The following is a 15,596-nucleotide window of genomic DNA, read 5'->3' on the forward strand; positions in this document are numbered from 1 at the left end:
TGTGTGTGTGTGTGTGTGTGTGTGTGTGTGTGTGTGTGTGTGTGTGTGTGTGTGTGTGAAGCCATGCTCACTAAATAAAATCAAGTCCATGTGACCCTTGGGGGCCCAGCTTAACTGCATTCAAATCAATGTTTTCTTTACTTTGATGCTGAATAAAGATCACTTAGTTGCATCACCCGCTCAGGTGGCGAGCAGCCACAACAGTGCAAGTAATAAACACTTTTTAGAGAAAAAGATTGAGTGTCAACACGTGGTAATTAATAAGTGGGTTGCTGCGCGTGGTGTTTACAAGGTGCGCCATAACATAAATAAAGTATGGGCAGAAGCTTGGACATATGGTGTGGCTGGCGCTGCGCTCCGGTGACATGACAGCAACCTGTGCCGTCCCGCAGGGGAATCCCACCTCCGAGGCAACCAGAGGAAGGCAGGGCAGAGCCTGCTGCAGGCGGCAAACAGTGGTACAGGGAGTGCTTCCGCCTAAGAGCAGGCACCGAACAACACCTCAGTGCGTGTGTGTTGGCCTTACAAACAACTCTGTAAAGAGGAATTGAATAATTGGACATAACAGATCTAACAAAGAGGCAGGCACGAGCATGTACAGTACATGACAGGCAGTCCCACACACACACACACACACACACACACACACACACACACACACACACACACACACACACACACACACACACACACACACACACACACACACACACACACACACACACACACACACACACACACACACAGAGGGAAAACGGGCTGTCATCTAGGCCAAGAGCTACTGCTGGAGCTCCTGTCCTCCTCTAAAACGAGAGTAATGGCTTCCACATGCCACTCAGACTACTAACAACTACTATGGGATTAATGTCACTGGGGACAAGGGGCCCAATGAGCTCATATTCAAGAGCAGCTAAGCTTAAAAAACACAGGGTGATTATTTTTAGAAGTTAAGATGTCAAAAAAGTTGTGCTGTGTTAGTAACTAAATTTTTAAAAGGGAAGTATATATATCTGAGAGGAGCAGAGAAGGAGAGACTAAAAAGAAGGGGTTCAAATGAGATCATGCTTTGACGTAACGCAGACTTGCTTTAATAATAGGACTGGAGTGATGTTACATACTGCAGAGGCGTCTTTGATTCTAGCAGCACAATTCATCATAAACCTCTGAACTTGCTAAGCCCACCAATTTAAATGTAATACGGGGAGAGGCAGGACTGACAGGGCCTAGGCTGCAAAGAAAAAAATGTACAACAAGTTTTAAAGAAAACTTTATGGAAAATGCAGGTGGTGTGGATACAGAGTTAAAAGTGCAGGTGAAGCCGGGTTTCACTTGCCTTGTAAAGCTGATGAAAGCCAAAGGCGATGCCGACCATAACGACAGTCAGGGCACCGTAGTCTCTCCATCGGTAGCCTGCTGGATGTATGGAAGAGGATACAACATGTCAATATAGCGAAATACTGATCTGAGGACAGATTTACTTAAAATGTCCTTTATGTAAGATGTTACTTCAACACGCATCTTCCAATATTGTCATAGTCATTACATTAAGCTGTAATACTATAGAAATGGAAAAGAATCAAAAGAAGTGTAAATTAAAAATCAAGTTACATATACAATATTTAACTGTATCTAAACACATCAGGCTCATGGCTTCTAGCTCTAGTAATCTAAAATCACTAACAACACAAGGGGTTTTTCTTGACCAGTCTGATGTTACATGATACAGCGAACCCATGAGCAATATGGCAAGACATGCCTTCCCTTCCTCTTCATTTGGGGTTGGGGTTACTTATGGTGAATCTAAATAAACCTTCCCACAACAGAAATGAACAGAGAGGTAAATACGTGTGCGGTTAGAAGTTAAGAATCCCGCTGAGTGACGGGTAATATGAAAGTGTGTCATTGTGCAAGCTGTCAGCTGGGTACACCACCTGTCTTTCAAAATGGAAATTCCCAAAGTAACAGAGGCATTCAACTGAAAATGTCACTAAACAACAAACAAGTCTGAAGGAAATAGGACTTTTTCTTATTTACTCTGTTGGGGTCCAAATGAAGCGGAAATTATTAGAGGCAAAGCCACTAAAGTACACCACTGATATTCTATTACAGGTCTGATTTCATTTAATGGGTTATGTGGTACATGTTTACTGGATTCAAGTAAGTAAATCAGATTGATCTTGAGCCTAACTACTTGTGTGATTTGACATGCAAATAGAATGAGACGCCCACTGTCATATGGTATATTTTCAAGGTGAATGTTATTTTATTCTTCTCACTCAAGGGCATGTTTCATCACTCCTGGAGCATTCAGGATTGAACTCATGACCTTTTCTATCGAAATTTTTGAATCATTCCCCAACATACATATGGTAACCACATAAATTTGGGTCTTCATCAACATTATAGCTGCAATAGACTGTCACCTATTCTAGAACACCATGCTTCTCAAAGGCCTAGGAGTCCTTGGAATAGGTGGTTGACCCTGAACGCGCCTCAGTGCATCACCAGGGGTCTTCACTTGCTCTACACCCCCCTCCCCTTTAGGACCTTTTATTTTTCCACTGTCTCTCCCTTTTTTCTCTACCAGTCCCACTCTGCCATCTTCCTTTTTTTATTTGGTCACTTAAGCTGTGGAACAGTGGTCTCCATCCTCCATTTTTCCAATCTCCTCTCAAATTTATTGGGTTCAGTGGAGGCCTTCCTGTCCTTCTACCATGTGGAAATAGAGATCAGAGTATCCATTACTTCGACAGAGATGGATGCGGGTCCCTGTGCACCGTCCCTATAACAAGGACATCAAAGGGAGGTAGCCCCCTCTTTTCGGCATGACCCCCCATACAAGACTCCCCGCTCTCACCTCATTATGCACCTCCCTTATAGCCGTTTTGATATAAAACCCCCCACTATGGACGGAGAGCTGCGAGTCTACCTAACTACATGGCCATCCCATCAACATCACTTTCATTACAAAACATGAGATGCCGGGGGAGTCAAGGACAGTGTGGTAATAAATGAGGGTGGAATACATCTGGAATCATTGTCATATGGGTTAAGCATTACGCGGACTTCATTCTGCATTGGTAAATCAGTGGACAGCACTCATAACCTCCTGAGGTAATAAAGATACAGGTTGCTGTGTGGAGTCTTGCCAGGGTGGAACCCCTTGGAACTGAATGGCCAGAGGGTTTGTGAGCTTGTACTGTGTGATGTACATGTGCCCACACAAGTGTATAATACTTTTACAGTGATAGATAATACTACTTTGACGTTTTAAGTTCATAAAAACTAAAACGTATAAAATCTGACTTAACTACAAACATGTAAGTGTAAATAAATACTGATGTGTGTATTCACCAGGTACAGAAGAGAAAAGAATATGCACACTCACTGTGAGTTACAGGAGAAAGCTGAGTTGCACTGAGGGGATGTGGGGGTCCCACAGGGCTCAGAGGCAGGATTTCTTCTGTACTGCCAGAGCGCTGGATAGCTAACTCTACCTCCTCATCCGTCAGTCCTGGAAGCAAGACACATTTTAAAAGATGTGCAAGAAGGGTGCAGTGACTCTGTGTCAATGGGAAACACCAAATTGCTCCACAGTTATCATAATATATACTTAAATATCTCCCCAGTTCCCCACAAATCTTAAAAGGACAATTTAGAAGAAGTATGTCAAATGTTCATTCAATTTCTCAACACCCTCCTAAAAATGTATTTTCATTTCATAATTCAGAAATTCTATTGAGAGTTTCGGTTTCAAGGACATCCATCAAACACAGATAGTCGGGAAAGGTTCACACAATAAAATCTGAAACTCAGCTAGCCTATTAACTGCCACCAAAGGCAAAGAAAATAAGAGTCTGTCCACTTCTCCAGTTATATTTCCCATGTGCAGATTTCATACACCCCAGACAGCGAAAATGCATTATTTTAATTTCTTCATTGTAATGTAAATGTATTACATAATTTTGCAAATGCCAATATAATTTAATCTTCAGATCTTTTTAATGATTTTAGTGATGATTAAATTGCAAAGGGCTCCCTGATGGAGAATCAGAGGGGTGGAGGAAAAAAATCTAATATGAACATCTTCTTTTGTGGCAAGAAAGGATTTTATTTCAGGCGCCATATGCTGCCATTGCTGTGGGTCTCTTGTTTTAATAAGCAGCTTAATCTGGGAAGAGAGAAATAATTAGACTGTAACTTTTGATGAATCACAACAAGAACAAGATTAAACAATTTATGAAAAAACAATTAGGAAAAAGCTGAAAAGGAATAAAAACTTTGAACCAGGTGAAAATATTTCACATTGTATACTGCTTAATAGTGTTTAATATGGTTTCTCATCACAGAATAGGGGGTTCATTAAAAGAAAGAAGGAAAAGAACTTAAGGAAAGAAGCATACAGAAAAACTTACTGTATGTGGCCCACTAATAATAGGTAGTGTATGTATGTTTATGTTAAATAAACTCCCATTTAGTGAGTAACAGAATATGACTCAAAAGCATAACTTTTATTTAATAATATTAAGAAGCTTTGTGCAAGTCAAAGCTGAAAAGCAGAATCTTGTTCATGAATCCAGCGGCCCAAAAGCAAAGAACTCCTTTGATAATCTACCACGTGGATTATGCCAAGATGAGGTCCCCCCGTCACCTATTTAAATGCTCTGAGGACTTCAAATGGCCATGAAAATTGTTGAATAATTGAAGGCAAATATTGGCCAGCCTGTAGTCTACAGCAGGTCCTGAGTGCCAGGAAGTGGTGAGCGCCATGTGCTGAGTTTGTGCAGTCAGACTGCACTGTCAAATAAGCAATAATGTGTCCCTGGACTCCTGATTCATCTGACCACAGCAGACTACATGGTGGCAGACTATTGAGTGGATGCAAGGGTCTCAGTTTCAAAAAATGAAAAGGGGGGAAAAAAAAGGAAAGTTCTTCAGGTTTTCCCATTCACCTTGAAATCTTAAGTAAGGTGCAACATTTAAGTTGTATGTACATCTTAATGACTTTATCTTTGATTAACCTCATGCAACAATTTTCACCTTGCATTAAATATACATGGAAATACCTAAAGCTGTGTACTAGCCAGATTACAACTTACAAAGTTGTCTTATAGGCTCTGATCTGTTTATTGTTGAGGGAAAGACAACAGCAAATGAAAGGGCCCTTAGATCAGAAAGAAGGAGGAACAAGGTGAAAGTGTGTTTTACATATAAAAGGAAAAGACAAAAAAGGACTGTGAAATTTATTATGGGTTCCAAAACCTGTGGAATGACCCCTGGACCCCCATCTCAGATCAGCCTGTGGGGAGATGAATTTTTTTAAGACATAAATTACACCTAATGATGACACCATAAAAAAGAACAATCATTGGAAAGCTATTCTGTATTTCATTATACTGTATTATTTGGTGCACCTGATACACGCAGTGCCTGTTTATGAGTCACCGTATTAGCAGATGCTCAGCCAAAGCATTTGCTTTGACCTTGCCATTCTCATTGGGGCATGAAATTACGGTGCTGGCACCTTGATATTACAGCTATAAATACTGTAAACTGCATATCTGGGCTACGTTTTCTATTGTCTTTCAACATAAACCTGATCGGTATTTATTTAAAGGAAAACCCATTGCTCGTCAGGTTATTTACAGCTCTATTTTCAGGGGCTCATATTCTCTGGGTGTTTTTTAAGGGCAAAGAGGCAGAAAGGCTCTTACATTAAATCCATTTCTCCAATTCTGGCACTTCTGAACTTTATGGGTCAAGACCTAGACAGGACAGCCAATTATAAAAATTGCTTACTAAAATATTTGGCGTGGTAAAAGGTGAATGCATTTTTGCTGTCCTCCAAGGCCTGAATTATAAAGTTGCCCTTGAGTGAAAATTACTTACATTTTGAATAGCTTATTTCAGAAAAAAGCACAAGACAAAAAGCACAGGTTGGGGGTCATAGACAGATGGAAGGTCCACGGGTCATTAAGAGGATGAGTGCAATGACCAACCAGTTTCTGATGCTGCGTGGACCTGGGAGATTCTTCATGTCATTTGGTTCAGTATAACTACCTGAAAATGGCGTGCCCTAAATAATGACCACTCATAGAGTATTCATTTATGTATTAAAAAAGAGGACTCTGCTCTCATTTCCCTGCTTTATTGCCTTGTACTGATGACAAAGTAGGCAAGGCCTAGGCTAGGTGGCGCCGTGGAGTAATTTATAACCACATCAATCGCTTTACCTTCCACGCAGGCCTTGGTCATTGTCATCTTTGTCCGAGAGGTGAGTCAGACAGCCCCACTTACAAACAGCATCCTATTAATATCTGGGATGATGAACCTTAACCTCACCTTCATACCAGGTATGGCAAAAGACCAACAGTCTACCTGCATTCTCTTTGACCCTGGATCACTGGCCTGTTACTCAGGGCGAAATGTGCTAGCATTATTTATTCAACTCCATAACAACAGGGAAGGTATAAAAAAAAGAAACAAATCAAGCCATCATTTATGTCTCACTGACAGAGAATAATGTTTCAGGTAATGCACAATGTCCAGCACACTGTAAAACTAACCTCACCCCTCTGTCGCTAACTAAACTATTTAATGCTTTTAAATTATTACCAACATAAAAAGGCCGACAGTGTAAGAATCACAGGTTTCTAAAGAGAAGAACACACTGTATAACCTTAAGCCGATGCGTGAAGCCATGACACATCCAACAAAGACCATTTGAAATAAAACATTTGTCGAAATGGCAGATTATCACTTTGCAGGACTGGTATCATACACAACGAGAAAAAAAAAAACTCATGGAATCTCATTAATGAAGGGTGTGCTGACATTTTTTACAGTTGGGTCCTAAGTATGTTGCATTCATTACAGTTTAATTAGTCCAACATTTATTTTTTCCAATTAATTGGCTTCATTTTCATTGAGTGTCAGCAAAAAGATAATTAAAACTATATTAACTGGACTAGATTTTGTAATTACTTAGTTTAGTGATATTGACTAGGCGTTTACTCACTTTTCTTTGCATTATGTGGGACTATCTGTGCTTTGTTTCCCCAAATTGTTTATTGTTTAACTTTGTTCTTCTCAGTCTCATCGGTTCAGGGGCCACGGTGACACGCTGAAAGCTGGAAATTGTTCTTGACTTGGTCCTGAGAATTACATTTTTTTGGTAATTATGTGTGTAACTGCTAATTGTCAGGGCTAAACGGTGGTGCCAACATGGGGCCCATCACTGTTTACTTGTTACATCGGTTAATTGTAGAGCAGAGAGATGGCACAATTCACTAGATGAGACTGTAGCACATTATATTTTAAACACAAGAAAATTTACTTGATCTTGGCAAGGAACAAGTAAAACCAAATTGCTTCAAGATGGCTACAAGACACTTTAAATGCAATTCATTTCCTTGCTCCTTTGCAAAAAAGAAAACATCTCTGCTTCAAATCTTGATTTATTATTACATATAAGTGACAAAGTTTCAATATTTCAGCCAGTTTATTCAACAAGGACTCAAGAAGGGCAGCTACAAATATTGGACTGCATAATTGCCAATTCATATCCTGAAATTGACAGTTGAAGGAAAACAGAAAATTATATTTTTAAATGAATATTGAAATAAACCACACTATTAGGGTCTCTTTGGAAAAAAGGAGATGTAACCAGCGAGGCATCCTTCAGCGCAGATTAGGGCACAAATGTGCAGCGAAATAATATGCACGGGCGAGATTATTGTGTAAAGATTCTGCAACATGCAATCAAAGTGAGCCCTATTTTCCCCTTCATCAGCTGTCCAGCGTAAGTACTGGCAGCAAGAGGAATCCAATTTAAATTCCACTCTACCAGGAGATAGTATTGTTTCATTTTATGTGTGCTTTGACATTTCTGGCTGTTAATATAGAGTAAAATCCAAAAGTATTTACATAAATATGACATTAAACTGTATTAGAAATTAAGACTGACACGTTTGCTGTGGTGACTGTGGGAGGAGGAGGATGATTGAGTTTCCAGGGTCAAAAGGTTTACAGACAATACAAAGCAGATATGGTGTAGAAAAGGGTGAACTGTGAGCACTGGACTGTTGTGGCTATGCAAAAATCTACTAGAACCCGAGCGAAACGGAAAAGAAAGCATCCAATCACTAAGCGCCCAACAGGATCATATTTTACTCCTAATTTGAATGAAAATGTTTTTTTGTTTTTTTTTTTCAAAAAGGAAAACAGACAATTTGTTCAAAAGGGAGTGTTCACTTGTCTGTACATCTAATAAGAGGATGAAAAATGCTCAAAGACAAGAGAAGCATTTAATTAAACTCATCAAATATTACATCATACAATAATTTGACGCATGATTTATAACTCTATGAAACTGATTTTCACCAGCTTAGATTGGTTGTTTACTTGACACCAACAGCAAGACAATTACTATGCAGTGTTAAATGGATGGGCTTAACCTCTTGTCTTCACAGTTTACTGTAAAAAGAAGACATTTCCAACCCTTAAGTTCAAAGTTAGAAATACAAATACAGGTCCTGCTGGTAAAGAACACGAAACGAAGGTATGAAAGCAAGTCAACAGCTAATGTACTGTCTGCTTAGTGCTTCAATGCTTCGTTTTTTCGAATCTAAACCCGCTCCATCACTGAGATCAATGTTCTTATGCAAATCAAGGGCTCCTGTTTAGATCTGTAGTGGAACTGACTTTCCAAAATAAATCTGCATTAAAGCACCATACATATTTCATGGACGTAAAGTGCAGTAAGAGCAAATCATTTTGCATAGAGGCACTCCATGGAGTTTGAAACAAAGCGGAGAAAAAGACGAAAATGAGACAAACCATGACGTCATCGGGTACAGATGAGGCCTCATTACATCGGAGATAAACAATGAAGATTAGGACCATGCTTTAGTTTGTCAATAATGAGACAGAAACACATGGAAATTTCAAAAGATATCAAGAGTCATTACGGCCATGTGATGTGTGTAGTAGCAGCCGGCAACCATGGATTTGGTTTCAGGTTACCTTCCCCAGTCATGGAGCTTTTAGGCTCACTTTTCACGGTTTGGCTACTATACTGTTGGAGACTGTCCCTCAGCAATGCAGAGGTACAGTCCCATAAGCACGGAGCTGTTTTACAAGGGACTGAACTACAGATACCGGAAAGAATTCATCCAAGACAGAGCCGCATGCTGTGTGTGCACGCTGCTCAGCCATTTGTGGCATAACACTACACATTTCCACCGACGTGTTATATTGAACTGACTTAAACGAGTTCAGAGTAATAAAGCTTTTTGCAAGTTTTATTGCACAAACAATATTCTGCCATGTGTCAGAAATAATCTCAATGAATTGCAAAGAAAGTGAAGAGCCAGCAAACATTTCACCATCCCCTGCTTAGAAAACCTCAGTGTGTCATGCTTCAAATTTACGATAACAGTTAAATTAAGTAAAAGGGTTAAAATGCTGGAAGGCAATATTGATAATTCCATTGAAAATGCAGAGGGAGTTTGTCAATATTAATTTTCCTGAACCCAAAGGAGCATCCAAACTGGTGTGTCATTTATTCACAGGGCTTGAATCATGCACTCAGGAGCTAAATCGACCCATGTTAGACACCCCAGGGTAAAGAGCTACCACCACAACCTTTGACCCTTACAGAAACAATCCTACCAAAAATGGTACAGTGTCAGCATCACTTGCCTACCACTGTCATTTATTTTGTAAATAAATACATATGGGTTATAGGGTTAACGTCATTTTTTGACATGCATGTGATGTCTTCTTCAAGGATGACAGCATCACATTAAACATAAATCAAGGACGAATCAAAGGTCTCTCACCTTTTTTTTTCAAGAAGGCTTTTCTGGTGACCAGGGGACTCTGGCGCACCTTTGGGTTCTGTAGAAATTTCACAGCAGTGGCAATCTGGAAAGACATAAATGTGATTTAATTCCTGACAATGAAATAATGTGAGCGGAAGAAGATAAGACCTGCAGGAAAGTGGTGCTTTTAACTGTACAAACAACAGTCTAGACCTTCTTTAAGAGAAGGTTCATTATAAATCTTGAGAAAAAAAAAAAAAAAAAGCATAAATGGATTCTGTTTGATAGTGTATTCAAAGCCCCCACACCCTGTAGAGAAGAGAAAGACCACCTGACCACTTTCCAGCTAAATGTGGGGAATGACCAAATCAGCAGTTATAAAATTAGCCCATCAAGAGTGCTGGACAAATGGAGTATGGAGCTTAATTTGCTATTACGCTCTTAAAGACAAACTTCCATTCTTAAGTGCGCAGTAGAAGAAAATCTATACTTAATGCAGAGGTGATCATTTGTATCTAATAACTTGGAATCCTAGGCTGAAAACTTCTGTAATTCTTCCAGTTAAAAACCTGCCATGATCAAATCACCCAGCCTGAATGTTGTAATGACTTGAAACGTTAATGCACTAGAACGTTAAATAGCATCAGAACATCAGTAGTTTTAAGTGCATTGCGTTCATCGATTCTATTATGTTTTCCTTCGAGATGCACCTTAATTTTCCACCCGTGTATGCATTTCCAAGAATTGGTGGGAGGGAAAAAAAACTTCCTCAAATGGCATTAAAATATAAATTTGAAGTGGGCGCCATGAAGTGGCGCCTCCTAAAATAGATAAATATGTAAGAACACAGAGAAAGGGGAAACACATTGAGGGGGAGGTTTAGATGACTTATTATCGCACCTGTGGTCCCCGTGATTCAATTGTAAAAGTCATCCCTCTAATAGGTTGAAAGGTTTTGATTACTCTTCTTTTCTCTTAGTGTTGAAAGATACAAAGTGATTGAGCGCCCTGCCAGTGGTAATTCGTTTTAGGTAATGCATTGCATATACTATGAACCCGTTTCAATCCAAAAGAATTGCAGTTTAAACTTGTCCAAGGATTAGTGTGGTAGTGGAGCCACGTAAAGGGCTAGATTTCCGTGACACAAACAGTATATGAGACAATCATGGTGACAAACTTTTCATTACTTACTAACTTATTCAAGGTTTGCTAATGAACACGCTTTCTCTAATTAGATACTCATGAATGTAGGATTAAGCATCCAAGAACTTTGTGCAGAAGTCTACTATGGCTGCTATTACACAGAATGTGGAGTAATGCAATTTTGACAGAGAATTTTATCAAAATGCACCAGATTCATCCCAAGAGACACTGCCACAATTTATTTAGACACTAATCTACTATTTCACTGTGACACCACCGTGACCTTGATGTACATAAAGGTTACGCAAGGGGTATGGAATTTCCTGCATGTCTATATGCTAAGGGCTTATTAAAGTCAGTCACCCGGAACCTTCATTGTGACAAGCAGATTAAACCATTTGCATGGTGAACCCCCAACTGATGTTCTGGGCCAAAAGATACAGTCAAAATACAGAGCAAATATTCCTTTGATAGCGAGACAAAATCATCACGCTCTTGTCTAGCTCTTAATGTTCAAGTGACTGAGCTGACAAGACAACTCAGGGGGAAATGCAGCAACCAGAGACAACAAACAGTAAAATCTAATATTTATTCCGGTAAACAGCGGAATGGTGAAGGCGCCGCAAGAGGCAATGACCTAATAGCGGAACAATATGCTGAATGAGCAAACCTTGTTTACGCCGCTTAAATTTTCAACAGCGGAATATTGACAACAAATTGTGTCAATGTTAATAGGCAGAAGTATGACATTTTGGTAAGGACCGCAGCTAGCTCAGCGGCAAACTAATGAGGCAAATATCCATTTGGTTAAAACTGTAGTGGTAGATCTTCAGGGAGAGGAAAAGTGCACTTCTTAGCAGATGACATAGATGCTTGCACAAGTTCCACCCAGACATCTCAATCAATTATAACCACATTGCACAGATTTCAGTCTTGTCTTGTTATTGACTTATGGATCACCCCAGTTATAGTGTTGGGTAGCACACTCTTGCTTTTAGAGGGGTAAGACGGATAACACCACAAGGCACATTTGGGTTGGCAGCTTAACTATTTTTTATTTTTTTTTATATAGTAAAAAATCCTCCGTTCGGATTAGAAAAAAATGGTGGCTATACAGTGTATACAGATTTTATTTTACATAAACGAAGATTTGAGTCTTCGGCAAAGCTTCTTGATAAGCTTGGACTGCTAATGCGCCAAAGTGCTCCATGTTACGAGCAATAATCTTTGCAAACCAGATAACCAATAAAGTGTCAGGTAAAGGCGAAAAAGAGGCGAAAACTCAATCATAGCGAGAGATAACATTAACCAACACACTTAAAGAGAGTGAAGTTGATGAACAGACAAGATTACAGCAATGTTATTGAGTTTGAATTGGACAAGACTTTCCATTGCACTTGTCTGAAAATTATAATCGTGATACCCTAAATTATGAGAAATGAGTTTGAAATCCCATTATGTGTAAACCACATGGTTGGATACCTCAGGGAATCAATGTAACCAGTTGTACTTTTCTGTTTTAACTAGCAACAGCACTTAACTATATATACAGTAAGTCTATACAATAAAGCCTATGGATCGGTATCAGGTGTACATCACATTATTTCACAATATGAGTAGTGGAGAATTTCAAACCTCTCTAACAGTAAGATTAACCACTCTTCAGTAGGATATAAACTGAAACTGACATTTTACCCATTTAATCGAATGATAATAAGATATTATTCTTGTTTGGAACTTTATTTTCATCCAAAATCTACTTTGCTAAACCTGAAATGTCTTCATTGTCTGCAACAATGAAGACATTTCAGAGGGTATGATGGCACTGGAAGTTAGATGGGGGGGGGTGCAAAGGAGGGGCTAAAAGGAAATCATTAGCAAGTATAGAATTTAGTCCCGGTGTGAATCAATTCATTCCAAATTGCCCCGGCCTGTACATTTGTGGAGCGTGCCCCTGATACAATAACACACTGACAGACATGAACAAAAATTGTGTTAAGCCAGTCTCAAATTTCCCCCCCAAACACACGTTTGAAGGACCAAAAGCAAGAGAAAGTGAGAGACAGCGAAAAATGAAGCTCTATATTAATTTGGTGCTTTCATGGATGATTTGCTATCAGGGGCAGCTGTCTAAAATGACTTAACCCAATACCTTTCTGATACCAGAGCCCTGCCCGAATGGAATGAAGTTTTAATGCAATTACTGTATTTCCTTTAGTCGCCTGCCTGGTTCATGTGGCCAACAGTGCTTTTTAATCTTTTTAAAAGAGCAGCTTTAAATGCCCTTCTAATTGTGACATCGTTCCCCTTCTTAATGTGACCTGAGCGGAGGAAGCAAGGCCTCATGGGAGCAGCTATAGGGAATTATTGACCCTGAGAGACATCAGGAAGTGAGGTGCAGACCCCATGACCATTTAGCTAACCTCCACATCCACAGTCACTCAGGTGCTGTAGGAGAGATACTGGTCCTGCTGAAGTTCAACTGTTCTGACAATGACAATGTTCTGACACACAAAAAACCCTCTGATCAAATGTTAGTTGCTCTTTTTTTTTCCTTTGACTAACAACGAGCTAGTTTAACTATACTTCAGTAGCCGTTAGGCACAGTGGGTTTGTTTTTTCTTTTATTTTCTTGGAAGGTGGTCAATCTTTATCGAATAGTTCTAACTTTTAAAATTTAAAGGTCAGAGTCAACATTTCAATAGATGAAAAAAAGGGTAATGGAAAACTTCATTGACATTTGCTTTGCAAAGGTTTAAAAATAACACGCAGCGTATCAGTGTCAGAGCCATGGGCAAGGCTACGATCATGACATCAAAGCACATTATGCAATTTTTGTAAAGGGGGGTCGGTGGACGGAAATCAAGCTTTTTTTTTTTAAGACCACTGCATGTACAGACTGAACTTTCCATTCAACAGTGCTTCTGAATCAGATTTCTGTCATCACAAACATGGAAAACTTGAGTCGGTTCAGCGGTAAGACATACTGGGGGCTAAAGTATATCTAAAGCAGCAAATAGAGCATTAAACTGTAAAAGCTGTGCAGAGTACACATAAATACAGGTAAAACAACTCAGAGTTCTGCTAAAGCTCTCAAGGAAGTTGCCCATCGTGTGATTGATGTCTGAAGATTCTCACTTAAAATCCTCTATAATAGATATTCAAGTTAAAGTAGATCATAAGTCAAATTCTTTCTGGATCCGGATTAAACAAAAATAAAACTATTATAGCTGAGCATAAAAACACACTATGTCATGCTAAGTGTTTTAAAAAGAACAACAAAGTGAAGTGCATCTTTTATTCTTGTGATGTCAAAACCTAAAAAAGTGGCATCAATTCTAAACCACGTCATTTGAGAGATCTGCTATAAAGCTGAGTCTGACATTTCTTAATGTTTAGCTGTCATTTGTGCTGCCTGAGGTTGCCCTTGCTGAACTAGCGAGACAGATGACTGTTTACATAAGGACATCCCCACTGGAGTCCAGAGAACCCCAAGAGTCCAGATGACTAAAGACCCGGGACTCTGGCAGTGACACCTCACTTTACCCCAATTTGAACAAAAATACTTATATAGCCCTCAAATTCCTTTTAATTCAGGTAAAAGGCCCAAACCATGAGTCTGGGGCTGCTCTGAGAGATGAGGGTCATCAGAGATTAACCCATGGCACTTTAGCAGTGGGGGTGCAAAAGGAGCACAACAAACTACTTAGCCACCACAAAACATTCCGGTCCCTTCTCAGCTGCAATCCAGTAATGGATACTTCCTCAGCTCCTCGATTGGTCAAAATGTTTTCATACAATAATTTAATTCAGAAACACATTTACAAAGCAGGAGTGATCAATTTTAATTAGTTGATTTTTTTTTTCATTCGCATAAAATTTAATGTACTGCCATCGATCTCCTTTGTTCTTTAATGCAGTGCCTCTTTCCTGTAATTTGAAGCTTTTCTTTTTCTTTTTACTGTCAATGATGACACTCTGTGACAAGCAGGTCTGTGTGCTTTTCACTACAGGAAATAAATGTTAGCAAACAAAGGAAAGCTCATGATGCAACCTTAGATCAGATCAGTGTATAATACTCTAAAAGTGGCATGAACAAAGTTTAACAGAGAAACTTGACAGTTTCAAATGACTAGTAGATGACTGAGTGTAGCATGTTGAAACTACAACACTTAAATGACAAATCCACTGTCAATGACTGGTTGCTTATTTAAAGCAGGACAAAACAAAATGTGTATTTTATAAACATCATTAAACATCAATTACTTCCTTGTGATAAAAACACAATACATTTTTAAATACAGTACAGCCTTTTAGCCAAATGACGTGCATTATTTTTTTTAACATAAATAAGAGAAAGCCACAGTCGCAAAGAAACAACTGCCGCTGCTGTGTGTTGTCCTTCATATCATCAAGGCCTGCCGGCCTTTCACATTCAATTAGTTGAATGAGGCAAAATGAAGGCAGCACCAGCAGCAAACAACGTGAAGCTTGTGTCCGCGCGACACACCACAGAAGTTGTGTTGTGGTGTCAGAAGAGCTGCCTCCGTCACAAGCAACTTACAGTGACAAGCCTATCCTCTGTTGATGCAAACTGCTTCACTCACCGAGGACACACACACACACACG

The 15,596-nt window shown here is 39.4% G+C and overlaps 1 protein-coding gene across 3 annotated transcripts in view; it reads right to left on the reverse strand.

Moving 5' to 3' along the window:
* The window catches only part of pex14 (peroxisomal biogenesis factor 14), a 39,224-nt gene that overhangs the window by 12,806 nt on the left and 10,822 nt on the right, over window positions 1–15,596 (reverse strand). For 2 of the 3 annotated variants that reach the window (XM_029156112.3, XM_029156110.3), the window contains exons 3-5: window positions 9,843–9,927; window positions 3,389–3,514; window positions 1,334–1,413 (exon numbers count right to left, since the gene is read on the reverse strand). In XM_029156112.3, coding sequence (XP_029011945.1) covers window positions 1,334–1,413; window positions 3,389–3,514; window positions 9,843–9,927 — 291 coding nt within the window. The remainder of the gene's footprint in view (window positions 1–1,333; window positions 1,414–3,388; window positions 3,515–9,842; window positions 9,928–15,596) is intronic. The other variant, XM_029156111.3, reaches the window with a different exon arrangement.

This window comes from Betta splendens, chromosome 7 (genome assembly GCF_900634795.4).
Source record: "Betta splendens chromosome 7, fBetSpl5.4, whole genome shotgun sequence".
NCBI lineage: Eukaryota > Metazoa > Chordata > Actinopteri > Anabantiformes > Osphronemidae > Betta > Betta splendens.